This window comes from Mesoplodon mirus (genome assembly GCF_964341445.2).
Source record: "Mesoplodon mirus genome assembly, chromosome: 12".
Lineage (NCBI taxonomy): Eukaryota > Metazoa > Chordata > Mammalia > Artiodactyla > Ziphiidae > Mesoplodon > Mesoplodon mirus.
The window spans coordinates 104004675-104030819 of NC_138988.1; the positions used below are offsets into that span (position 1 = coordinate 104004675).

The 26145-nt window shown below is 49.9% G+C and overlaps 1 protein-coding gene across 2 annotated transcripts in view; it reads left to right on the forward strand.

Annotated features, from left to right (window-relative positions):
- The first annotated feature begins 21649 nt into the window (after window positions 1-21649).
- SLC22A23 (solute carrier family 22 member 23) overlaps window positions 21650-26145 on the forward strand; it is a 148683-nt gene continuing 144187 nt past the window's right edge. For both annotated transcript variants that reach the window (XM_082637658.1, XM_082637659.1), the window contains exon 1: window positions 21650-22423. In XM_082637658.1, coding sequence (XP_082493784.1) covers window positions 21779-22423 — 645 coding nt within the window. In that variant the 5' untranslated portion in view covers window positions 21650-21778. The remainder of the gene's footprint in view (window positions 22424-26145) is intronic.

A 26145-nucleotide genomic window follows, 5' to 3' on the forward strand; every position in this document is an offset into this window, starting at 1 on the left:
GAGCTGGCCTAGGCTGGGCCTCCCAGTTGTTTCCACCCTCACCTTCGGGAATCCTTTCTGCGGGTCCTGGAGCCACATTTCAACAGGTGCGCTTGTTTAAAAAGCGGCCTTAATTGCGAGGATTTCAACCACCAGTTTCAACGGTGGGAAAATATTTGTGGACAGACGTGTGTCTTTTGTTCTCTAAATAACAACAGAATGAGGTCATTTTGGGGCTTTGTAAGATCTTACCAGAAAGTATGGGGGATGGAGCCGTGGGCCGTGGTGTCTGTTCCCTTATTTAGGACAGAGAAATGCATCGAGTTGTGCTCCAGGTGAGACCCGGCTCCCACCCCGTGCAAGACCTGTAGTACCCTCAGGGGACAGCAGAGAGGCATTCTGGTGTTGCTGGTGCTTTAGCAGAACAAGGGTGCCTGGAGGGGGGCCTTCCACCCCTGGTCCTTTGGGCGCAAGACCCACTAGGACATTCCCAAGACCTGGTGCTTGAAAATCCTCAGATACATCCACTTGAGCATCAGCCTCTGACGGCCTCCCGTGCTGGCAGTGAGGGCAAGAAGCCTGGGATCTGGTAAACGGGAGAATGGCATTTCCATGATTCTGTAAAGAGTGTTTTTTTAATCAAACAGGATTTGAAAAAACAAAGCAGAGATGAAATGTGCCCCCACTCAACAGTTTTACCTTCCTCTCTGTCGAGGTGTGACAGGTGAGCACAGGGCCCGAGCACCTTGCCGTTGGGAACATGCATCACACGCCGCATTGTTCCCGCCTGCTGACTGCAGTCCCCTCCCTCCACGGTGAGCCCTTCCTGTCCATCAGAGCATCTCAGGGTCTAGCACCAGGCCTGGCACACGGCAACATCTCAGGTGTGAGACGAGATATAAGCCCCCGGGAGGGCTGGAGGTCTGGTCTGTAGGGTTCACTCTCTCCCAGCACCTGGCACAGAGGAGCTAAGCCACAGGCGACGGAGGAACATCAGGACCCTGAGGATGCGAAAGTCAGGTTCTCACCACCGAGAGGCACGCCCGTGATTTTTCAGACTTTCATTTACCCAAATTGATGCAGCTTTAGCAGGAGTGGGATGGGGAGGACGACAGTGGGGAGAGAATGCAGGCGGAGGGGAAGGGCGGGTGGTGGTGGCTATGGGAGACTGGGCATCTTCGACCTGGACCTTCACTCTCCCCTGGACACAGACCGACCCTGGCAGCCCCTGCACCACTGAGGTCTGAGAGTCGCCATCCGAGCTGCCTTCCTGCGGAGGCTGCTTCTCCAGGGATGACGGATGTGTCCTCTTGGCAGCTCCCCTGTCTCACGCATTTCAGCTCCTTCCCACGCAGCCCGCCGGTGCTCCCAGCCTTGCCCTCAGGTGACCTGAGAGCCGCCTCCTCCCTAACCAGGAGCCCCAGCTCATTGTTGCCACTGGCAGACACCCTGGGCCAGGACTGCACATCCTAAATAGCTTTAAAATAGCGGAGCTGATGTGCTGGAAACGGATTAATAACCTGCTGTTTGCTCAGCTCAGCTGCCTAAGTTGAAATCTATTCCTCTCAACCAACTGGTACCTGTGGAACACCTGCTGGGAGTTTGGGGCAAAAGAAGCACAAAGTGGTCCATGTCGGGAAGCAGCTTCCTCCCTACCTGGGGAGGCTCCAGGGACACTGAGGACGGCAGCTAGGGCTTCAAGGTGTGACGTGGATGCTGAAGGTGAAAGCAGTGGAGGGGCGGGAGGATGACCGGGGGCCCTGACTCCCCATTCCCGCCCTCTCAGCCCCTGGCGCCCCTCATTCTGCTTTCTGTCTTTGTGAATCTGACGACTGCTGGAACCTCATATAAGTGGAATCATCCAGTATTTGTCCTTTTGTATCTGGCTTATTTCACTGGACATAATGTCCTCAAGGTCCACCCATATTGTGGCCTGTGTCAGAATTTCCTTCCTTTTTTTGGCTGGATCATATTCCATTGTATGTATGGACCACATCTGTTTATCCATCATCCATCAATGGACACTTGGGTTGCTTCCACCTCTGGGCTACTGTGAAGGATGCTGGTATGAACACGGGTATGCAAATATCTGTTCCAGCCCCTGCTTTTAATTTCTCTCTCTCCTCTCAAGTTTTACTCTAAGTGAACCAAGCCGCTCCTTCACTCGGCTTAGAAATCTCCTCAGCTAAATATCCAAGTTCATCACTTGCAAGTTCCACCTTCCACTCAACCCTAGAGCACAGTCCAGCCAAGCTCCTTGTCACCGTTTAACCAGTTGCCAATAACATACTCCTCGTTTCCATGTGAGCCTCCTAAGAATGGCCTTTAACATCCACGTTTCTACCAATATTCTGAACAAATGAAGTTTGTTCCCCGGTTCCATCCAGGTGGCACGTCCCACAGCCCTTGCTGTGGGTGGCTGTGACTTCCTGCAATGAGCGCCTGACTCAGTCCGGCCACCTCTGCTCCCATCCTGGCCCTGCCTGCTCGGGAAGCCCTTTAACCACGATGGGTCTCAGTGTTGCCGTTGGGGCATGGGGATGGCGGGGCGTGACCTTTTCCCAGGCTTGTCGCAAGGGTGAAACCAACCACGAGTGGGGAGGCATTTCAGTGCCCGCACACCTAAGGGATTCCTAGTCACGCTTCCGGGCCCTTACGTGGCTAGACAGCCAAACCACAAAAGCCCACGTCTGTGCTTATCCATACTGGCCTCTTGCCTGATAGTAAGTGAGGGAGAAGTGGCATTCTCTTTCGGGTGGGGGGATCTTTTTTTTTTTTTTGCAGTACACGGGCCTCTCACTGTTGTAGCCTCTCCCATTGCGGAGCACAGGCTCCGGATGCGCAGGCTCAGTGGCCATGGCTCACGGGCCCAGCCACTCCGCAGCATGTGGGATCTTCCCAGACCGGGGCACGAACCCGTGTCCCCTGCATTGGCAGGCGGACTCTCAACCACTGTGCCACCAGGGAAGCCCGGGGGATCTTTTTTAGAACAGAGACCAAGGATAGCAAGTACTGGGTTCCAGAGGAGTCTCGGCTGTGTCCAGTCTCCGCCTGAGAGGGCGATGGTGTCCATCCAGGGCATCGGGGGGAAGAGGCCAGACTTAGCCCAGACCCCCCGGGGCTCTGCTGGCCAGTCACCGGGCTCTTGTTTTTCAATTTTCTAGGCTCTCAGAAACCCCACCACCACCCTCCAGTGTGGGGGTTTGTTGTCCAAAGGTACAGAATCATGACGGCACAAGGTGGTAACTACCGCTTAATGATTAAACCAAAACCGACTGCTGTGTCCGTCCTCAGTATCCGCAGAAATGAGCAGAGGGCCTCACGTCAATTGAATGTCTGATGAGTGAATTCCCGCTAACAGGCGCGAAGCACCGCCAGCCTTCACACCACCAGCATCCGTGCCCTGAGTTACAAAGAGCACAGGAGACGGCCACACCTCAGCCAAGACAAAGGCCAAGATCATTAAACCCGTAAGCAGGTACAGGCAGACTTCCCTGTGCTCCCCACTGCTCTGTGCTCTAATTGGCCCTTCTTCACCCGTGCTGAGCACTCCCCATGTAGCGCCATAATGACATAACTCTGCTTTGTCCCTCTCCCTAGACAGGGAAGCCCTTGTGGCCCAGGAGCCCTTATTAGTCTGCGTTGCCAAAGCCTGGCGCACCCTCTCCAGACCTTAGAGGAGCAAGGAGGGTGTCGTCAGGCTTCCAGAGCGGGAGGTGCCGGCGACGTTTTCCTCTTCTCGTTCCTTCCTCCCCGAGTCTCATCACCTAAGGGTACCAAAGCTGCCCTGCTTGATTTATTTTGGTCTGTGTGTCTGCAAATGCATACATTAGCTGGCTTTTGAAAAAGACGTGGCTATTCCAAAGGCTGGAATTAGATGTTGTTTCGGATGTTTGCAGAGCAAATTGTGGGATTAGAAAAATGTCTTTATCCGGAACAGGAATTGTGATGCTTCCTATTTTTTAATGTAAAACATGAAGTAAACATAATTCACAGTCATTTTTAATGTCCTGGTGCATCTCAGAGCCCCATTTAAGACAAATGATTTTCAAATGCCTGATGAGTCTGGTTTGAAAGCCTCTGTGGAATTGATGTACTATAATGTACTCAGATCATTTTAAATCCAGGCCCTGCTTTGATATTTGCCTCTCGTTGCCATCATGGATGGCAAACATAGACACCAGGACCAGAAGAGGGTGTGTGGGTGGGATGAGGGAGAAGCGGGAAGGGAGAGCGTATCTTTACAAAGCCACGAGGCACATACGTCAACATTTGTAAAATCGCGGTGGTACAGGCTTATATTATTCCCTGTACTTTTCTGAATGTTTGAAATATTTCAGAGAGAGAGAGAGAGAGAGAGAAAGAGAGAGAGAGAGAGAGACTCTTCCGGGGTCTGGAGCAAGGCCACCCTGAGCCCCTCTCTGAGCCCCAGACAGCCAGAGCTACTCAAAGTGGGGTCGGCCAGCAGCTTCGCAGAAACGCAGATTCTCAGGTCCCGCCCAGCCCCAAAGATTCAGAGTCTGCATTTTAACGAGCCCCAGGTGATTCCTAGACACGTGAAAGTGCTCCTGCTGCCCTGCCCATCACCTCCCAAACTCCTAAAGCTCGGAAATAGTTCAAGGATATTTTAAGATTTCCTTGAACCCCGCCTAGGTCAGGAGTTCTGTGGTGCCCTACACCTGCTTTTCTCAAAACATCTGGCACTATCACCAGCTGCTACCTGGACTGTGAACTCCCCATCGGTCCCTTCAGCCTTTGGGCGGTTGTCCTGTCACAGTATATGGCACGTGGTGTTAGGTTCAATGAGTGTTTTATGAATGAACAAGAATACACAGTTTTAGATATACCCGTCAGGCCATCAACCAAACTGCAAATGGTTCATCCAGGGAAGGGAAGTGCCTGGTTCTAGAGCACATTAATGCATGGAATTAATTTCTTACCATCTTTTTTGGTGCTAAATCTAAAATAAATTAACTCACTTTAAAATTATCTGCATTTTTTTTAAAGTGCATGGTTAAAATTTTGTAGCAAAGTGCGATTTTTTTATGGCACATCTCAGTAAACTGACGTTAAAAAGACTTCCACTTCGGGAACTCAATCTTTCGAGATGTCTTGGCCCCATTTGAAAGCCTGAGGAAAGATGGGAACTTCTCCCCCAGGTAAATGCACACAATTGGCATATAATTCCGGGTCCACCGACCCCAAGTAAAGAGCTCTTGCCCTAAGTCGACAAGGCCAGGTCCACCGCCCTCACCTGGCGCCATCCTGGAGTTTCCCACTGTCATTGGAATAAGACGTGTCTGTGGACATCCCCCCATGTGACACTCTGGGCAGACACCTCGTTTCTCTGGCTAGGAAAATAACATGGGCAACACACTGCAAATCATGACCACCTGCAAATCATGACCACCTTAAAAGCTCTTCCTATCACTGGCTGATAAAGGGATGCTTTGAAGGGTTTTACATTTGGTTTAATCCCACAGTTTCCCCCTGTAGGTCTAGGAGACAGGAAGTTGCCATGGGAATCAACATTTACTGGACAGAGGCCACCACGGGGACCAGACAGTATTTTATCAAGTGGCTTTTTTTCTTTAGACACATCAAAAGGGGCTTGGAAGCCATCAGCAAGGCAGTGGAAATATTTGATTCTATTCACAAGCACCATCTAACCAGCGTGTGGTTTATGCGTAATAAACAAGTAACACCCAAAGGAATAGAGAGATGAGCGGAGCCATCGCTGAGGCTCTGATGATGTAAGGAGCCCAGATCCTAAGGTCTCACCACTCCAAGTTGTGCTCATTTCCCACAAAGAAAAGTCCAATGCCGCCCCTCTTAGCAAGAAACTGCCAGTTCCTTCAGAAAGTCATTTCCCCTGACATTCAGTCATTGCACCTGTACTTTAGTAGAATAAGAACAACATTGAACAATTGAATGATAATTCAATAATAATTGCCTAGTATTGAAAAAGAATAATAACATCGTATGGAGAAACCTAAACGAAAATTTTGGCCAGACCAACAATATCATGGGTATTTGCACCGTATTTAACTTTGCAAAGCTCTTTCACTTTGTGTCGGTCCAGCAATTTAATCATGTTGCCAGAAAGAAAGAGGAACTTCTTCTTCCCCTCAGGCCCACAGCCCCTCACACGTCCACACAGCCCGCGACAAGCGCCCACAGAAACCAAGATCCGCGTGGCTGTGAGCTGGGGTTGAGCCTCAGAGCCTGTTTATTGCCTTATTAGTGTCTCCGATGTCTGTGACAGAAGTCAGCTCTTCCAGGACTCTGAGTGCTGAGGTCGGAGGTTGATTGAAAAAGACTCAGAAGCTTTGAAAAGGTTTAGAAATCTCAAGCAGGGCAGAGTTCATAAGAGAAGCTGGCCTTTCCAGAAGAATTGCCTTTCTCTGGGGGCTTTGTAAAATTAAGCTCAGGAGATAAAGTGAAACGTTGGCTGAGTAGCATTTTTATTTTGGATTTTAATTTAAGTATTGCATTGATTTTTTTTTTTTTTCCATACGCGGGCCTCTCACTGTTGTGGCCTCTCCCGTTGCAGAGCACAGGCTCCAGACGTGCAGGTTCAGCAGCCATGGCTCATGGGCCATGGCCTGCTCCGCGGCATGTGGGATCTTCCTGGACCAGGGCACGAACCCGCGTCCCCTGCATCGGCAGGCGGACTCTCAACCACTGCGCCACCAGGGAAGCCCAGAGAGAACTTATTTTAATACATTCAAGCTATCTGTTTCCAGAGAAATGAGGTTGGAGGGAGATCAGGGAAAGTGCCCTATTGATTGTGTGTCAATCGTTTCACAATTGACCCTGGTCGTCCTACACAAACTCAGTTTCTAAGGAGCAGCACCCACATGTGTTAACTGGGAATCAGACCTGAGCTCTAGTTCCGGGTTGGCCTCCGATGGAATCTTCAGTTTGCTCAAAGGAGTTGATTTCCCTGGGCCTCAGTTTCCTCTCCCAGAAATCGAGAGGCTTAGAGTCAGAAGGCTGGAGGGTCTGCTTAGCTTCCTGGTGTGTTATCATCCAAAACTATATCCCTCACCCGGGATGGGGAGAAGGTATTGATTTTTTGTTTTCTTGGAAGAAAACCAGCCATGATGCACAGGCAAACACATGAACTAACTCGCCCCTTAAAGAGCTGCTTCTTCCTTCTTCCCTCTTCCGTTTGCTGGAGGCAGGGGCATGGGCGGCTATTTGCAAAGCTTCTGAGAGGCATTCACTGGTGAGCTCACACTTGGGTTTAATGCAAAATAGCCTCTCTTGGCAACAGAGAGCTTCAAACAGTGAGGCCCAGCACCAGTGTAGATGCTGCTGGGATCAGCATTGAGCCCAGAACCCATGGGGCTCGGGTAGTTAGAAGTGGGCTGGAAACACCTGAGTCATCCTCCCGCCTGGCTCAGCAATCAGCCGGTGAACCTAAAGCTACTGAAGATCCCTAGGAGACTCTTTTTCTTTATTTTTTTTGTGGTACGTGGGCCTCTCACTGCTGTGGCCTCTCCCGTTGCGGAGCACAGGTTCCGGACGCGCAGGCTCAGCGGCCATGGCTCACGGGCCCAGTCGCTCCGCGGCATGTGGGATCTTCCCGGACTGGGGCACGAACCCGTGTCCCCCGCATCGGCAGGCGGACTCCCAACCACCCTAGCAGACTCTTGATGAAGGTGCTTTGTGCAGAAGCTTGCCAGGCAGGATGAGCAGGACTTGACACCCTGAGGTCTCATTAGGTGGGGACGTGGATGGTGCCCGTCACATGTGTTCTCCTTTGAAAGGGAAAAAACTGAAGATCGGAGAAGAGAGACCCCAGAGGAATCCTTTCATCTGCCCAGTTGGAAAGCTGGGTTGAGTGAGAGCAACTAAGAAACTGCCTCTTTGTGGAGGACACAAAACTGCCTTTTTGTGCTCAAGGGATGATTTAAATTCTTCTCCACTTCCTCCCGGGGTTTGGACATGGTGTCACCCTCATTAAATGAAAATGTGAGGGATAAACGCTCAGCAAAGATCAAGAGGGAGTGTGGTGCTTTCGAGTGAGGACGGAGCAGATGGGAAGGCCTTCAGTGGCACGGCCAAGCCTGTCACCGTCACCGTCACCGTCGCTGGGGAAAGGCCTCCCCTCCCTGACAGCCTCCTGGGCCTCAGAAGAAATTCACGACCCTCAGAGCCAGGTAGAACCACACAGGAAACTCTCCCCTTACTTCACAGTCAAAGTCATTTCAAGCTCCACGGTATGCTTCTCAGGTTAATCACTCTACTTGGCTTCAATGGACTTTCAGCCACTTAAAGTCAAGAGTGTAAAAATTTTTTCACAATTAAGAAAATTCAAAGAATGTGCTGCTCCAAATGCAATTTCAGGAAATGAGGCTGAAAGTTTCGAACAATAGCAGCACCTTCCTCACAGGTCCATTGTTCTCTGAGAGGAGGAGAGACTTGTGTGCTCATGTTCTGATCATTTAAAAACATGTTTCTAAATGGGACCTAATTAAATTCAAAAGCTTTTGCACAGCAAAGGAAACCATAAACAAAACGAAAAGACAACCCACAGAATGGGAGAAAATACTATGTGACCTACAAGGGATTAATCTCCAAAATTTACAAACAGCTTATGTGGCTCAATACCAAAATAACAAAAAACCCAATCAAAAAATGGGCAGAAGACCTAAACAGACATTTCTCAAAAGAAGACATACCGATGGCCAAGAGGCACATGAAAAGATGCTCAACATCGCTAATTATTAGAGAAATGTGAATCAAAACTACAGTGAGATATCACCTCACACCAATCAGAATGGCCATTATCAAAAAGTCCACAAACAATAAATGCTGGAGAGGGTGTGGAGAAAAGGGAACCTTCCTACACTGTTGGTGGGAATGTAAGCTGGTGCAGCCACTATGGAAAACAGATGGAAGTTCTTTAAAAAACTAAAAATAGAGCTACCATATGACCCAGCAATCCTACTCCTGGGCATATATCCAGAGAAAAACTTGCTTCGAAAGGATACGTGCACCCCAGTGTTCACTGCAGCACTATTTACAATAGCCAAGTCATGGAAGCAACCTAAATGTCTATCAACAGAGGAATGGATAAAGAAGATGTGACATATACATATATACACACACACACACACACAATGGAATATTACTCAGTCATAAAAAAGAATTGAATAATGCCATTTGCAGCAACATGGGTGGACCTGGAGATTATCACACTAAGTGAAGTAAGTCAGACAGAATGACAAATATCATATGATATCACTTATATGTGGAATCAAAAAAAATGATACAAATGAACTTATTTACAAAACAGAAATAGACTCAGACTTAGAGAATGAATTTATGGTTACTGGGAGGAAGGGTGTGGGGGGTAGGGATAGACTGGGAGATTGGGATTGACATGTACACACTGCTATATTTAAAATAGATAACCAATAAGGACCTACTGTGTAGCACAGGGAACTCTGCTCAGTACTCTATAATAAACTAAATAGGAAAAGAATTTGAAAAAGAATAGATAGATATATATGTATAACCGAATCACTTTGCTCTACACCTGAAGCTAACACAACATTATTAATCAACTATACTACAATATAAAATGAAAAATTTTTTAAATAAAATAAAATAAAAATATATGTTTCTATATGTAAAAGTCTCATCTGATGTAAGGCATTATGGTCATTTTTTAAAATGAACTAGGTGGGGAAAAAGGTAAAAACATAAAATAGAATTGTAGGCAATGGAGTTTAGATTCTCATTTTTTGGATCTTTTCTGCAGAAAGACTCCTCCAGCATCTTGAGGGCGATACCCGGTTCCCTTGACCCCTCAGACTAGCTCAGGCTCCAGTCCAAGAGGGCAAATCCCTCCAGAGCCTCCAGGGAAGGGTGAGGGATTGAAGGAGTTCACCTGTGCTTCTGTTTAGTTCCGTGTCCAACAGTGGGATTTTCTGAGCATCTCACACACAGAAGACAGAGGGGAAGACACAAAATTTTGTACTCCAGAGCCTTTTCAGTGGGAGAATGTTTCTGAACCCAAAACAAGGGGGAATCAGGCAAGTTTCTAAGAAGGCTTCACCGTCTAGGGCTCTATTTTGTTCACTAAGGGTTGATGCTGAAATGACTAGATAAATGATTCCTGAGAGATTAAGGGCTCAGAGATGTCCCCCAGGGAGGGCGGTGGGTGACAGTGCTGACCTGAGGAGCTGTACTTACTACAGGGCATTCTCCTGTAGGGGAGCAATTTGGGGTTTCCCAAGGTCACCAGTACTGGGGCAGAGAGGAAGCTGGCTCCAGGAACAAAGGCAGGGGTCAAGGAGGCCCCTGGCATGACTTTCTGTTGAGAGGACAGGAGCGGAGCAGGGCAGGTGCTGAGCGTAGTGGGCTGGCATCCTGAGTCGGGCAGGAGAACAGTCTGAGTTTTGGAGTCCTGGTTTGCGCACCACGTGACCTTGGGCAAGTTACTCAACACCTTTGAAGGCTGCCGTCACTCCTCCACAGTGGCCTTCACAGGTGCGCAGGTACTTCAGGTGAGGCGGCACACCGGGAAGGGTGTCAGTGACCGGGATGGTTCTTGAGTTTGTTAGGAGCATGTCCTATCTCTGCTTCTGTCAAAGACGCAGAGCGGTGTGCTTGCAGCAGGACAGGGCAGACAGGGTGCGGCGGGGCCAGGACCAGGCTTTCACTCCACCAGGGGATAAAATCGAGACCAGAGAAGCCTGGCCGGGGCTGTTCCTGGGCGGGATGGGGAGGTGGACATGACACTGGATGGTGGGGTGTGGCGGTCCTCCACACTTGGTGATGTGGATTTAGCCCCATCGACAAGATAGAGGACCGGGTGGCCTTCCCCTGGGCAAAGAGGCCACCGGAGATTTGGGACTTTACCCAGAGTCATCCGCTACCAGGAAGTCTGACCGCAGGCAGCAAACTCCAGCTCTGTGTCTATCGGGCCCGGCTGCAGAATTATTTAGCAGAGCTAATGGAATGAACTGTCCTGGGGATTCCAACCTCTTTTCTCTGTTTGATTGATGTTGGATCTGACCCCAGTTTGTGGGGATGATGCGCAATCAGATAAGCTCCTTCTGGATCTCTCGAGGGGTTGGGGTCAAGATGACCACGTCTGACGGCACCTAAATAATCCTGGATATTGTACAATTGTTCACTCGTCCAAGTTCCCTGCTCACATGATCTCATGTGTCCCTCGCAACAGCCCCATGTGACAGGTGATTTGTAGGTAAGGCAGGTGTTATGATTATTCCCACTTTACTGATGAGGAAAGTAAGGCTCACAGAGGTGATGAGACCAGTTCAAGGTCACACAGCCGGAAGGTGTGAGGTCTGGAGAAAACGTCAGGAGGTCTGACTTCAGATGCTCCGCTTTCTCCATGACGGGATCCTGCCAAGCGTTTGGGGGGCTTGAAACTTTTATGCTCCTTGACTTAGGCTTTGACGCCTGGAAGCAGACCCTGGAATGAGGACGCAGGCAAGGGGGCGGGGGCCTCACTGCCCCCAACTCACCTGTTCCAGGTTAAGGGAAACTGAATTCCCAGGGCTTCCTGCTGACTTGGTCCGTGGGTTCCAGGCGTCCAAGAGCGACACTTTGAGGAAAAGTCTCCCCTGGGGTTATGGGGATATACGTATATGTATAGCTGAATCGCTTTGTCATAAAGCAGAAACTAACACACCATTGTAAAGCAATTACACTCCAATAAAGATGTTTAAAAAAAAAAGTCTCCACTGGGGGCTGATGGGATGAACATCCCTTAAAGCCAGCCTCCTTTCCCCAACCCCACGCCCTCCCAACAAAACTAGTTACAAGGGCCCTGTGGGGTCTAGGCAAAGCATCCCTCTAGCCAGGAGGACTTGGAAGGTCCTGCATCCCAATCACGTGATGACGGCCACGTGAGTAGCACTCCCCCACCTGCTTTAGGGGAAAGTGGAGTTTAGTACCTGGGAGTCACTGGTGTTCTGTGGGTGGTAGTTCTCTCTAATTTATTTGATGAGTTATCCTGAAAAGTGGAGGATTCTCTCCTGACAACTTGTAACTAATGTCTCATCCATTTTCTTTCTCAGATTAAGGAGCCTGAGTGACATCAATATATTTTAAACTCTACAGTTTGCACAACGTTTCTAACCAGCACAGAAATGGCCATCGTTGTTTCTGCTTCTGGTAACTGCGCCTGGGAATTCTGCTACTCCCCGCTCAGGCCTGCAGTTCAGACCAGGCTAAGGCCACCTCCACGTATGTGACCAAGCCTGGCCAGAGCATCACAGCCTGGGTGCCATGGTGATAGGCTCAAAAAGAGCACGGGACCTGCCAGCAACAGTCAGAGCTGACAAGACCGGCTGGGATGTTATTGGGATATTTTAGAGAAGAGCTGCCTCTTTCTGCGGGAGCTGCCGGGGTGAGTGAGCAGGGGACACGCCACGTGGAGCCTGAGAATGAAGGTGACAGAGAAGAAAGCAACCTGGAGGTGGAGACAGAGCGGGATTCAGCCATGTCCAAAGCCATGTCACCCTCGGTCTTTTTGGTTACACAAGCTAGTAAAGTCTCTTTTTTTGCAGAAGTCAGTTTGCCTTGGGTGTATAGTTTTCATATGAAAAAAATACTAATGCACTCGCAGTATTGGTCATTTCCTGTCGATGTCTTGCTATGTAAGCAAATATGAGACCCTGATATGCTGCCTAAAATGAGTCCACTCCCAGATACTGACGTGTAAAGTATTCACTTCAGCTCAGACGTACCAACCAGCATATTCAGTGCCATCTCCCCATTGTCACTTGTGTCCCCAAAGAATACGAGCATTATTCTAATATAAGAATGTAAGCTGTTCCATGCCAGCTCGGATGACGCTCTATCCAGCCTGGGTTCTTTGTTCAAATAGTGGCTATAAGGACACTTTTTGTGAGTTAATGACACAGAAGGTATCATTTTCAAAAAGTAAGATATGACTTATCATATAACCCACCAATGCTGCTCCTAGATACTTACCCAAGAGAAATGAAAACATGTGTCTACACAAAGAACTGTATTTGAGGGTTCAGAGCAGCTTTATTCCAAGTGGCCCCAACTGGACCCAACCCAAATGCCCACGAACAGAGCAATGGATAACAAGTCCTGGGGTATTCACACAATGGAACACCACTCAGCAGTAAATACAAAGGAATGAAGTACTGATAATGGGCAACATGCGTGTCTCCTAAGTGTTATGCTGAGTGAAAGAAGCCGGACGCACGACAGCCTGTGCCTAGTTCCATTTACTCGAAGCTGAGAATAGGAAAGACTCACCTGCAGTGAGAGAAGCGGGCCAGTCACTGTCTAGGGAGGTGAGGGGGGCAGAGATTGTCTGCAAAGAGGCTCAGCAGAACTTTTCTGGGTGACCTCTGTATCTTGATGGGGGTGAGGGCTTCGCAGGCGTATACATCCCTGGACTGTACATTTTAAATGTGTGTATGTAAAGTATACCTCAATAAAGTCACTTTCTAAAGTGAGGTATTTCCCTAGGATTTTCTTAACGTCCTTTCAAAACTCCTAATGTTGATATTTAAAATAGTCTTTTTTTTAAAATAAAATTTTATTTATTTATTTTTGGCCGCATTGGGTCTTCATTGCTGTGTGCGGGCTTTCTCTAGTTGCGACAAGCGGGGGCTACTCTCCCTTGTGGTGCGCGGGCTTCTCAGTGTGGTGGCTTCTCTTGTTGTGGAGTGCGGGCTCGAGGCACGTGGGCTCAGTAGTTGTGGCACGTGGGCTTCAGTAGTTGTGGCTCACGGGCTCAGCAGTTGTGGCTCGCGGGCTTAGTTGCTCTGCAGTATGTGGGATTTTCCCCGACCAGGGTTCAAACCCGTGACCCCTGCGTTGGCAGATGCATTCTTAACCACTGCGCCACCAGGGAAGCCCCTAAAATAGTCTTTTGGAAAGTGCAGTTTTTTCCTCCCCACGCTCTTCTCTACTGTGTCTTTCTCACCTGTGAGTCTCCTCTGCTGCTCACGGAAAATGCTTCACCTCCGGTCACCACGTGTGGGAGGTTTTCTCCCACATCAAGCAAGTATCTGGACACCAGCTGGGGGTCCTACACTTTAATTCAATTCAGACACTATTGACCCAGAGTTATCTTCGGATCCCACCGATTAGGGCTCCGTCTCACAAGACGGCACCCCTCCCCACACGGCAGATGCCAGTTCCAGCCCAGGCCGCCCGTCACCTGTGCTTCTGACCCACCAGCTACAGCAGGGGCCCCCAACCCCCAGGCCACGGGCTGGTTGTTAGGAACCAGGCCGCACAGCAGGAGGTGAGTGGAGGGGGAGCGAGCGAAGCTTCATCTGCCGCTCCCCGTCGCTCCCCATTACTCCCCGTCGCTCCCCGTCTCTCCCCGTCACTCCCCAATGCTCCCGGTCACTCCCTGTCACTCCCCGTCGCTCCCCGTCACTCCCCAATGCTCCCCGTCGCTCCCCGTCACTCCCCAATGCTTCCCGTCGCTCCCCGTCACTCCCCGTCCCTCCCCGTCGCTCCCCGTCGCTCCCCGTCACTTGCATTACCACCTGAACCATCTCCCCATGGCGGCCCCAGTCCGTGGAAAAACTGTCTTCCACAAAACCGGTCCCTGGTGCCAAAAAGGGTGGGGACCGCTGAGCTACAGAGCAGAGGTTGCAATGACCTCCTTCTTGAGTTTGATTAACTTGCTAGAGGGGCTCACAGATGTAGAAACGCTTACTTACTGTTACCAGTTTATTAAAGGATATAGTAAAGGACACTGATGAACAGCCAGATGAAGAGATGCACAGGGCGAGGTCTGGGAGGGTCCTGAGTGCAGGAGCCTCTGTCCCCTTGGAGATGGGGTGCATCACCCTCCCTGTGTGGCTGTGCTCACCCACCTGGAAGCTCTCTGAACCCCACACTAGTGGGATTTTACCTACAGAGGCTTCCTCACGTGGGCATGATGGGTCATTAACGCCACTTCCGGCCCCTTTTCCCTCTCTAGAGAAACGCGGAGGGTGGCTGGATATTCCAAGCTTCTCATCATGGCTTGGTGTTTCTGCAGACCAGCCGCTTCCAGGAGCCCACCCGGAGTCACCTCATTAGAACAGAAGACACTCCTATCACCCAGGAAATTACCAGGGTTTCAGGAGCTCTGTGTCAGGAACAGGGGTCAAAGACCAAATATTAGAACAAGAGATGCTCCTCGTGTTCTCATCACTTAGGAAATCACAAGGGTTTTCGGAGTCCTGTGCCAGAAACCAGGGGCAGAGACCCATAGATATATCTCTTATTATTTCACAAAGAGTATTGTCAAATTTTATCCTATAAATACCGTAATTAAATCATAAGATGGAAATGCCATGAGGTCCCTAAACCTTCACAAACGTGTACGTCTCCCTGTACCTCGGTGCCTTCCTTCCTGCTGTTCCTTCGGCTGTTCCCTCTTCTCTTTCTGGCAAAATCCTATCTATCACCCCACTCTTCATCCATTCCAAAAATATTTACCGAGTGCCAGGCCCTGTGACAGGCAGGGGGGCTCCTGAGGCATATAAATCAGGGCTCTGTCCTGTAGGGACATACACTAGAAAATGGAGTTTTACTTGAATGCCCTTAGATTTATATTCCCAGCATTTTCTGGTTGATGGAGACACTCTTGTCAAAGGCCATTAACCTGGAGGCTATGGCCACTCTATTCTGTTCGCTAAAAGCGGCTGCTTATTCCACACACATGAATTTTGCAGCCTCCCTGAAGGCTCTATGTTAACTTTAAAGAAATGGAATCTTTGAGGAGGTTAACAAGGCCACAGGAGAAAAACACTGAAAAATTAAGGGAAAACTTGGATATAAGTGCATTTCTGGGTCAATGATCAAAACTGGATAAAAGATGGAAATGTAAACTAGAATGAAACAGGAAAATTTGAGCAGTTGGTCGTCATGACCCTCAGACTGGGCTCAAGGCTCACCCTCCACGCCGCCGGCCTTTCCGACAGACCAGAGACTGGACCACAGCAGGCAGGTTTACTGCTGTTGATGTCTCTTTAACATTTTGGAGTAGTTTGAAAAATCACTCATTAAACAAGCTTTTTATTAAAATTTCGTTTTCTTTTTTCTTTCTTCTGCCCCCGCATCGACTTTGAGTTCCGAACCATGAAATCTTTACTTGATTAAAAATATCATCACAAATTGTAAATCAACTATACGTCAATAAAATTTTTAAAAATGTATTATCGCAAAGATAGAACCTATTCAGAGGGAAATTACTGATTTAGAGCTTAAAATGAAATCGTGTTTGGAAAGAGTGTTAAATCACCTTTTTTTAAAAAAACTAAAATGTTTATTTTAGAATATTTTTAGGCTTATAGAAAAAGATTACAAGGATAGTACAGAGAGGTTCCATATACCCTACGCCTAACGTCCCCGTTAGCAACATTTTACATTAGTCTGGTATATTTGTCACAACGAATGAGCCAATACTGATACATTTTTATTCATTAAAGTCTATAGTTCACTCGGATTTTCTTAGTGTTGACAGAATGTCCTTTTTCTCTTCCAGGATCCCATCCCACGTGATCTTCACGTCTCCTTGGGCTCCTCTGGGCTGTGACGGTTTCTCACACTTGCCTTGTTTTTGATGAGCTGGGCAGTTTTCAGTTCTGGTCAGGTATTTTGTAGAACTTCTCAGCTAGGATACGCCTAGTGTTTTCCTCCTGCTTAGAGTGGGGTTATGGGTTTGGGGGAGGAAGACCCCAGAGGTAAAGGCCCTTCTCATCACACCAGGTCAAGGCTACACGCTCTCAAGATGACTTGTCTCTGTCGATGTTGTCCTCTTTGGAAGGAAACACTGTGGGCAGCCCACACTTCATGAGTGTTGAGTTAATGCTCCACCTTCTCGAGGGTCATGTACCTACACACAGTATCTACAGTTCTTCCACGGGGGAGATTTATCTCTTCTTCCCCATTTCTTTCGTTCTTTATTCAATCACTTGTTTATATCAGTATGGACCTGAGGATAGTTCTTTCATACTTTGGGTTATTAACCAACACGACTTTATTTATGTTGTTGCTCAAATCAGGAGCTCATCCCTTTGACACAGCCACGTGGTTGTCGTGTTAATTTCTCCTGTACAGCTAAGTGACTCTTACACACACACACACACGCACACACATATTCTTTTTCAGATTCTTTTCCATTATGGTCATCACAGGATATTGACTATAGTTCCCTGTGCTCTACAGTAGGACCTTGTTGTTTATTCATCCTATGTATAATAGTTTGCCTCTGCTGCTCCCAAACTCCCATTCCTTCCCTCCCCATCCCCTCCCCCTTGGCCACCACAAGTCTGTTCTCTATATCTGTGAGTCTGTTTCTGCTTCATAGATATGTTGATTTGTATCATATTTTAGATTCTACATATAAGTGATATCACAATGAACATTCTTAACCACGATAAGGCAAACGTGACATCTGTGATTTTTAGCAAACAAAAGCCAACCGTCCAATTCTAGATCACTTTGTTACACTAATTGTTTTTAAACTCAATAAAAGCGCTCAAAATTAAATTTTAACCAAGCTTTTAATTCAGCCCTATCAATCAAATTTACAATTGAATAGCTTTTTGCATAGAAGTCTTATCTTCACTTTGTTATTTCTTTTCACTTGGTCTTTTGATCAGGAAGAATGAATTGGCTTGTACTCCACGAGTAAGTAGTTTTTCTCAGGATATTACCTGTAGTTCTTTTTTTTTTTTTTTGGATAGATTTTGTGACATTTTTATTACTTCTTCGACAGAACAAAAATAGCTTTTGCATTTTCATTTATGATAGGTTTTGTAAATGTCAAATTCTTTGTTAGTCAAAGTTAACATTCCAAAAGTCAAAGAATGATGTAAATAATGTTCAAGTGTACACAAGTAGAGTTTGAAGTAATTTCATATCACTTTCTCCCATCCTCCAAAAATCAAGATAACCTACTTTTCAAATAGCTATCTGAAAGAAAGAAACCAAACTGAAGTAAAAAAAAAAAAAAGGACGTGATATTTTAAAATATATCTATCCATATTTCAAGTATAAAGAAAAAACATGAGCATACAGGTAAAAAAACCAATGTGAAATCCATTTGCTATGATTGCTTTGTACATTTTAAGTTAATTAACTCTGACACCAATTCCTTGAAACTAACTCTTACAGAATTATGGAGGATTTAAAATTAGATTTCTGTCAACTTTAGAAGTAAGCTAAATATTTTTTTCCTCCTGCTATCTCCAAGGAAATAAAATTGTTCAAGTGCATGGGTGATTTGGTTGTATCTTTTATTTCTTCTTGTTACTTTCTCAATTTTAAGAAAATTACAAACAGGCAGATTATTTAACATGCTTTCAAAGGAAGAGAAGTGAGTTCGGGATACTAACATAAATTTAGGGTCACAGTCTCAGACGTTCTCCGGGGCCAGACAAGTGACGTGTACTCACATCCCTGTGTGCCCAGCAGAAAAAGGCGAGCTGGAGAACTCCTGTCCTTCCATTGCCTTCCAAGGAAACATGGCATGACAAGGGCCAGGGCTTCTGCGATGTACTTAAAAAATGTTCAATCTCCTGATTTTCAAATGTTGGCAGTTATTTTTCTGGAAGCATCGTGTGTAGTCTGTGAGCTGCTTTTGGCCTACAAACTGTCCATCTGCAGACTGATAACTGCCCACAAGAACTTCACATTGGGAGCTAATCCACCAACCACAATAACTTCCACTAAGACATAGAATTGTCAAGATCATTTGAATTCTCCTGCTGGCTGATCTGAGCACTATATTTGAGAGACTAAACAAACATGAAAAGGTTGCTTGGTGACGTAAGAAGCAAAGTAAACAGAGATGGAGGATCCCAATAGATAATATCACTCGGTGATAGTAACTGGATATACCCATTTATTCAGCACATACATATTGCCTTGCGTGTGCCAGGCACCAGAAATACAGCTGAGTACAGGAACAGTCTAGAGGTAGGAGGCAGTAGATAAATAAATAAACAAGAAAACTAGCACTTGGTGAAAACTACAGTGCAGTAAAGTAGACTAGGGTAACGTGATAGCAGGTGCCTGAGTGGCTGCCGTATAGGAGCCAGTGAACCCGGCAGCCATCAGGGTTTCCAATTCTTTCTCTTTGCTCTTTTGGTTCTAGGTCCCTCCGTGAGGTCACTTTTTGTGGTATGTCTTAATAAATTATAGGCCAGTTTAATTGCTACCTTTTAATCTTCCTGACTAGATTTGGGGGGCATACTGATCCAAGAGGGATTTAGGGAAACCCCTAATCTAATCATCTAATCAGCAATTTAATTACAATGCCTGGGTCAGTGCTGCAGCTGCCTAATTCCAAACATCTTATGTGGTTTCCTTTTAGCTTGAGGTTTTTTTTTTGTTTTTTTGTTTTTTTGCGGTACGCGGGCCTCTCACTGTTGTGGCCTCTCCCATTGCGGAGCATAGGCTCAGACGCGCAGGCTCAGCGGCCATGGCTCACGGACCCAGCCGCTCCGCGGCATGTGGGATCTTCCCGGACTGGAGCACGAACCCGTGTCCCCTGCATCGGCAGGCGGACCCTCAACCACTGCGCCACCAGGGAAGCCCTAGCTTGAGTTTTAAAGGGTACCATTTTGAGTGTGTCCCCAAATCTTAGGAATGTACCATTTGAGGATTTTTATCACCTTTTTGAAACAAGAACTAGTAACAGCTTGGCAATAAACCCCCCCCCCACCCCAGGGCTAGGGCTTCTCCCACCTAAAAATGTATATTGACAAATATCTTTTAAAACTCTTTCCTATGATTTTTTCCGCTGGTTTTTTGCTTGCTTTGTTGAGGTTTTGTTGGTGTTGTTCACCCTGCCTTTTTTGAAACGGAGAAATCCTGGAGTGCAAAGTCAGAAGATCTGGTTCCAAGCCAGAAGTTTGGCTCTGCTGCGGGCAACGCTCTAACCCTACAGCTTCATCTTGAAGACCCACCTCTTGGGGGTCTCATGAGGACTGAGTGAGCGTGTGTATCAGAAAGCCAACCCTGCAAAGTTCAATCTTTACTGAAATACTGAACACTAACAAGTGCTTAGTGTTAAAATACGTGCAGGTTTTGGGACCCATCTCTCGGCGGTTTGGTGTTTCCTGCGCCCCTGCGTATCTGATCTCCCTTTCTCAGCCACACCGGAGTCCACGACCTCCCCCGCCCCCAAGGCCCGGTGCGCTAGAAGGTTTTTAAAGAAATCTCTCTCTGGTGTGCAAGTATTTTAAATTGTAAGTACGTGTTGCCCGTAACAAAAAAGAACTGTTGGTTAAAAATGTAAGCAAATAATGGAAATGCAGGAGTACGTTCAGTATATGCAGCTTAGAGTGTATTCTTCTAGAAAGCAAAAGCATTTCTCCCACTTCCCCCCCCCCAAACAAGGCTGGAAATGGATTGCTCTATCTGAGACACCCATTAATAAACTTCTTAGAACGTCAAGGGTCCTATCACTGGGCACGCCTGGTGAAGGGGCCAGCCGACCCGGGCGCAGGAGGAAACATGCGAACGCGGACGGTTGCCGCAGCGCGGTCTGCGCGGGAGTGCGGGAGAGGAGGGGGGTCCAGCCTCCGCGTGTGCGCCTGTGCGCTCCGCCGGAGACCGGAATGCATCTTGGGGAGGGGGTGGGGAACAGCAGCACCGTTCACGGTCATGTACATATAACTCGGTGTTGGCAATATATCCTTCCGGCCTCGTGCTTACATAGCATTCCTTTGGGAGTGGGGCGAGAAATGGAGATTTGGGAGTGGGTGCTGCGGTCGGTCGCGGGTGACCCGACGCTGCGGGTCACCCACAACCTGAAATTGGCAAATGCGCCCCCTCGCCTCGAAAATCAACCGTGTCGGCACCTCGAAACAGCGCAAGAGGGTTGCTCCCGAACGCTGCCGACCCTTGGCCTCGGGACCTGGCGTGGGGTGCGGGCAGCTGGTGGCGGGCACTTGGGAAGAGAACAGAGGTCACCGAGAGCCGGTGCCGCGGGAGCCGAGCCTGAGGACCACCCGGTCACCCGCTCAACGCGCGCCGCCCCTCCGAGCCGCCAGCCTCACGAGCCCGCAGTCGTGGCGCCTCCTCCTCTCCCTGCCGGGGGCGGAGCGGAGCCTGGCGGGGATCCTCGCGCCCTGCGGCCGGGCATCCCGTGTCCCCGCCCCTCCCCGGCTGCTGCGGCGGTGGCGGCGGCAGCGCGGCGGGCCGGAGGGGGCGCTCGCGCGCAGGAGCCGGCGCAGCAGGTGCCGCGTTACCTCCACCGCGCGGGGGGAGAGGGGGCGGGCCGGGGCGCGGGAGGCGGAGGGAGGCCGGGCAGCCGAGCCGAGGAGCGCGGTCGGCGCGGCAGGCTGGCATCGAGCTCGCGGCTTCCGGGAGGCGCCGGGGTCGGATAAATACATCCCGGGCGCGCGGGGAGCGTGGAGCCGCCCGCGTCGCGCTCCGCAGGGCCCCCGCCGGCCGGCACAGGCACAGGCACAGGCGCGGCGCCGCTCCTCCTCCTCCTCGCGCGCCGGGCGCGGAGCCGCGGAGAGCGGCGGGCTCGGCCGCCGGCGCCCGGGCCTCTGAGCCGATGATCGGCGGCGGCTGAGGGCCGCGGCCTCTGCCCGCCCTCCGCCCGGCGCCCGCCGGGGCCGCAGCCGGGGCGCGGGTGGCCGGCCATGGGGGCGCAGTGACGCGCGCGGCGGCCGAGCGTCCCTGCGAGCGGCGGGCCCTCCTCGGCGGCGGCGGCGGCGCCGGGCCCGCGCGCTCTGCCCGGGGCCCCGCGGGAGCCTCCGCTGCGCTCTATGCGCCTCTGCGGGCGCCGCGGACCCGGGCCATGGCGATAGACCGGCGGCGCGAGGCGGCGGGCGGCGTCCCTGGGCGGCTGCCGCCCGCGGCCGAGGAAAACGGCTCCCTGCCGCCCGGGGACGCGGCGGCCTCGGCGCCCCTCGGGGGACGCGCGGGCCCGGGCGGCGGCGGTGACATCCAGCCGCTGCCCGCCCCGCACCCCGCCGGCGGCCCGCACCCGAGCCTCCTGTTGCTGGACTACGACGGGTCGGTGCTGCCCTTCCTCGGGGGCCTGGGCGGCGGCTACCAGAAGACCCTTGTGCTGCTCACCTGGATCCCGGCGCTCTTTATCGGCTTCAGCCAGTTCTCGGACTCCTTCCTCTTGGACCAGCCCAACTTCTGGTGCCGCGGGGACGGCAAGGGCGCCGAGCCGGCGGGGGTCACGGCCACGGCCCGGGGGGGCGGCGGCGACCTGGCTAACTGGACCAGCCCCCCGACCATCCCCTTCTCCACCGCCTCCTGGGGGACGGCGGGCCCCCTCGGCAACGGCAACGGCAACGGCAGCGGCGCGGAAGGGGGCGACGCGCCGCCCCTGCCGTCTCCTCGGGACAAGGGGGACAACGCCTCCAACTGCGACTGCCACGCGTGGGACTACGGCCTCCGCACAGGCCTGGTACAAAACGTGGTCAGCAAGGTAAGGGCCGCGACCGCCCCAGCCCCCCGTCCTGTTCCTGAGCGTTGTGCCCTCCGCGGTCCTCGCGCCCTTCCCCGCGCCCTCGTGCGAGGTGTCCTCGCACCTCACGTGGGCTTGCTGTCCTTCCATCCCCCAAACAGATGTGTTTGCCCGGGTGTGAAGCCGGGCTCCGGCAGCCCTCTGCGGTGGCCCTAACTACCTACGCTAAGGGGAACCTTAGCCTTCCGAGTTGGCACCCAAACTCCTGTCCCAAAGCACACACGGAAGGGGCGCCCCTCCCTCTGCAAAGGCTGGAGCTTCCCTCCCCCACCCTCGAGCTGTCGCTTTAGGCAGGGGTGGCCCGCGGAGGGTAAGGCCTGATGTGTCACCAGCTGTCCCTGGAGGACGCCCCTCTCAAGGTCTGCCCGCTGGAGCCCGGCCCCGGGCTCTGCCCTTTGCCGTGCCAGCTGTCCCCAAGTCTCCCACAAAGAAATAGCCTCCGCCAAAATAGTTCCTATTCCCAGGTGTTCTTCCGGGCACACCTCAGCCATCCAGCGCTGGCTTTGGAAACAGACTAAAGCTGACTAAAGAGCTCAGACTGTAGCCAGAGAAGCAAACAGCTTTCGAAGATTCCCTTTCCCCAAGCTCAGTCCTCCCCAGAGGTCGGCGTATTTCACGTTGGACTTCGCCCCCCGCCCCCCCCCCCCCGCCGCCGCAGTGTTCCCTCAGGTGTCTTCTCGGGACTGTAGCAAACACCATTGGAGTATAGCAAGGATGCTAAGAATTTGTGGCGTTTCGGGACCACCCCTGCTGTCACACAGCAGCCCTTTTGTCCAGGCGTTGAGGTCAGATCCTGGCCAGCTTTACCTGGACATCTGACTTGCTCCAGCCCAGGGGGGCCCTCTAGCAGAGGTGCTGCATCCTGGGAAATGGAGTAGGAGTGTTTGCCAGAGATGTGTGGCCGTTATAGAGATGGGGAAGGGGCAGTACTAGAAAATCGATGCCTAAGACATCTACAGTTTTCTGGATTTCTTAACATACAAGAGAGATTGTATGCCAGTGTGTCAAACAACTTGTGTTATTGTGCCCCTTCTGTGTTTTAAATAACTAATTTGCCTTCCAAAGTAAATGTAGACCTTTCTCCCACTTCTGGGCAGTTCTGGGCAGAGTTTGAAATGCTTTGTTTAAATGCAAGACTGAAATTTGACAGTTTATAATAATCTATGTGCGTGTATCTCCCCCCTGCCCCAGACGTGTGTTAGTAAACAGTTGTGCCTCATGGATGTGTAAGATGAGACTCTTACACATCATAATCCTTGTCTTCAGCTTGTACCAGCCTGGTGAGAAATGAGCTGTCCTCCGGGAACTGTCTGGCTTAGCTGTTAATGGGGAGATCCTTCTAGCTTGGTTCACCTTGATCCCGCCGGTCAGCCTGTCCTTTGCCAAGGCGTTTCTGGGACTGTTTCCCATCAGTGGAGGTGAATATCTGGTGGTTGTTTACCAGCACGGAAAACTTAAGAACAGTGACTATTTTAATACTGTTTGTATGTCTGTGAAAGTAAGGATTTGCAACTTGTCAAATACTTTGAACCTCTTTCTAAAGTACAGGAGGAATGATGTGGATCAAAGCAGATGTGCGTAGAGGGTGCTCTGTTCTGGGGTCACAGGGGAGGCCAACTTGGAAGTTAGCCTCCAAGGAGGTGGGTCAGAGGATCACTGTCTCAGTGGTGGGGACCCTGCCGTGGATGGTGGGAGGAGAAAACTAGAGAACAGTTCTTGAAAGCAGGCTATGGAGGCGCCTTGGAGAGCCGGACAGGTGTTCCAAGTGAGCACTCGAGGGGGTCAAAAATGGCACGAGGGTGTGCAGCGTGGTTTGGGGTGCGTCAGTTACGTACAGCTGACAAGGCAGTCTGGGAGGTGAACACTTGGGGGCAATAGGTAGAGACGCATTTTCCTGTAAGATAAAGACTAAAAAGGACATATTGATTTTCACGCACAAATAAGATCTAAATAAAGGACTGTTCTGTTCCATAACCAATGCTTTCAAGAGCTTTTTAAGCACATTTTGGCAGGTACTGAGGCTGGCTTTCTCCTCTGATGGCGGTGTCCGCTGGATCTGTATCAGACGTACAGACGTAGAATGCATATTGTGATGGGTGCTGATTCCAGAGGTCAGGTGCCTGTCAGCTTGGCTTGCAAGTGGGAGCAGAAGGGCCAGGCTTCTCCTTCTGTCACTGGATGAAAATTCAGGGTCTGAGAAGCTGCCTTTTGTGCCATCTTCCCCCACTGAGCGCCGCGATCTTCCCACTCACAAAGAAGCCCCGTGCGATGTCTTTATCATCAGACTTCCTTCAGCAGGTGTGTGCCTCCCTGCGAGAGAGGGCCAGTTCTCTCCCCAGGTATTAGATGGGGAGGGGGACACAGAAGAACCACCAGGCACATATTACATTATATTAAATATATGTTCTAGATATATATCATTAATATCTATATCATATATTGTATAGTCTAGTATACAGGCTATAATAGCATTTACACACGTGAAACTGTCAAGGCAGATAGAGTCCCAGGTTGTTATAGTTAAAAGGGGTCTTAGAACTGACAAGAGTCTCTCCCCTCCTGGGTAGCATCCCTGGCGTGGCTGTGCCTTGCACAGAACCCCGTTAGCTGGTTAGTCTTCCTTGCAGAGAGTCGTGCTTTTTGGTGGACATAACTCGGGTCATCTCATGCCTGTTTGTGCAGCTCTCTCCTCCGAGTGATTCTTTTTCCTTCATATAATACATGCTCAGCTACCTGAGGATACCCAAGGACTGGTTTCTTCCCTGGCTGAGAAATCTCCAGCTCCTTCAGTCCTTCCATATGGGACAGAATTCGCCATTCTGATGGTTCCACGTGGCATATGTATCTTTTAAGCATGGCACCCAGAACACAATAGGCATGGCCTGTGTGTTCTGATCAGAAGAAAGAGAAGACATTGGACACTTCACTAATGAAGCTTACAGTCGATCATTAAGGCTTTCAGTAGACGTGTCATCTGTCTACCTCGGGGCCTCGATGGGATCCCGTTATGTCAGGGCTTTCTCAGCCTGTGCTCGTGTGATGTGGGGCACCATGTAGGTTTCATCTTGCTAGTTTTGGGTTATTAGATCTCTCCTGGTGGGATCTTTTTTATTTCTATTTTTTGCCTTGGTCCCTGGTATTTGTTAACCAGAATTTGCAATGCCTTTGTTATAGTAATAATAATGATGATGATGATGATGCCAATGCCACCACCTTCCTTTTGTGCTGCCCTTTAAAGTTTTCAAAACATTTTCACCTGTTACTTCCTTTGATTAAGAATGTTGAGCCGTCCAAGGCAGTCTTAACACTGAGTGTTGTCTTGGATTTTAAGTCAGTTCACCAGCCTTGAGTGGACCAGAAAGTTGGTCCTCAACTTCCAAATGCCGTTCATTGCTCTGCGTTTTATCCCCAGCCGGGTAGAAAGATCGTCAGTGCTTAACATAACTCTGCTGACTTTAAAATACTCCTCCCAGTAATTTGCATGGTTTATCTTTTCCTGCTTTGTTCGGAGTGAACCCTTGTTGGTTTCTCACGCTCTCCACTTCCTTGAATAACCCCTAGAATTTTGCCTACTATCAATGTTAGCAACACCCTCTTTCTGTACGTGAAATTTAAGATGTTTGTTTATCTCCAGTCTTCTGATATTTTTTCTCTTCGCCAAGAATTCTCACAGATTGCTGGCC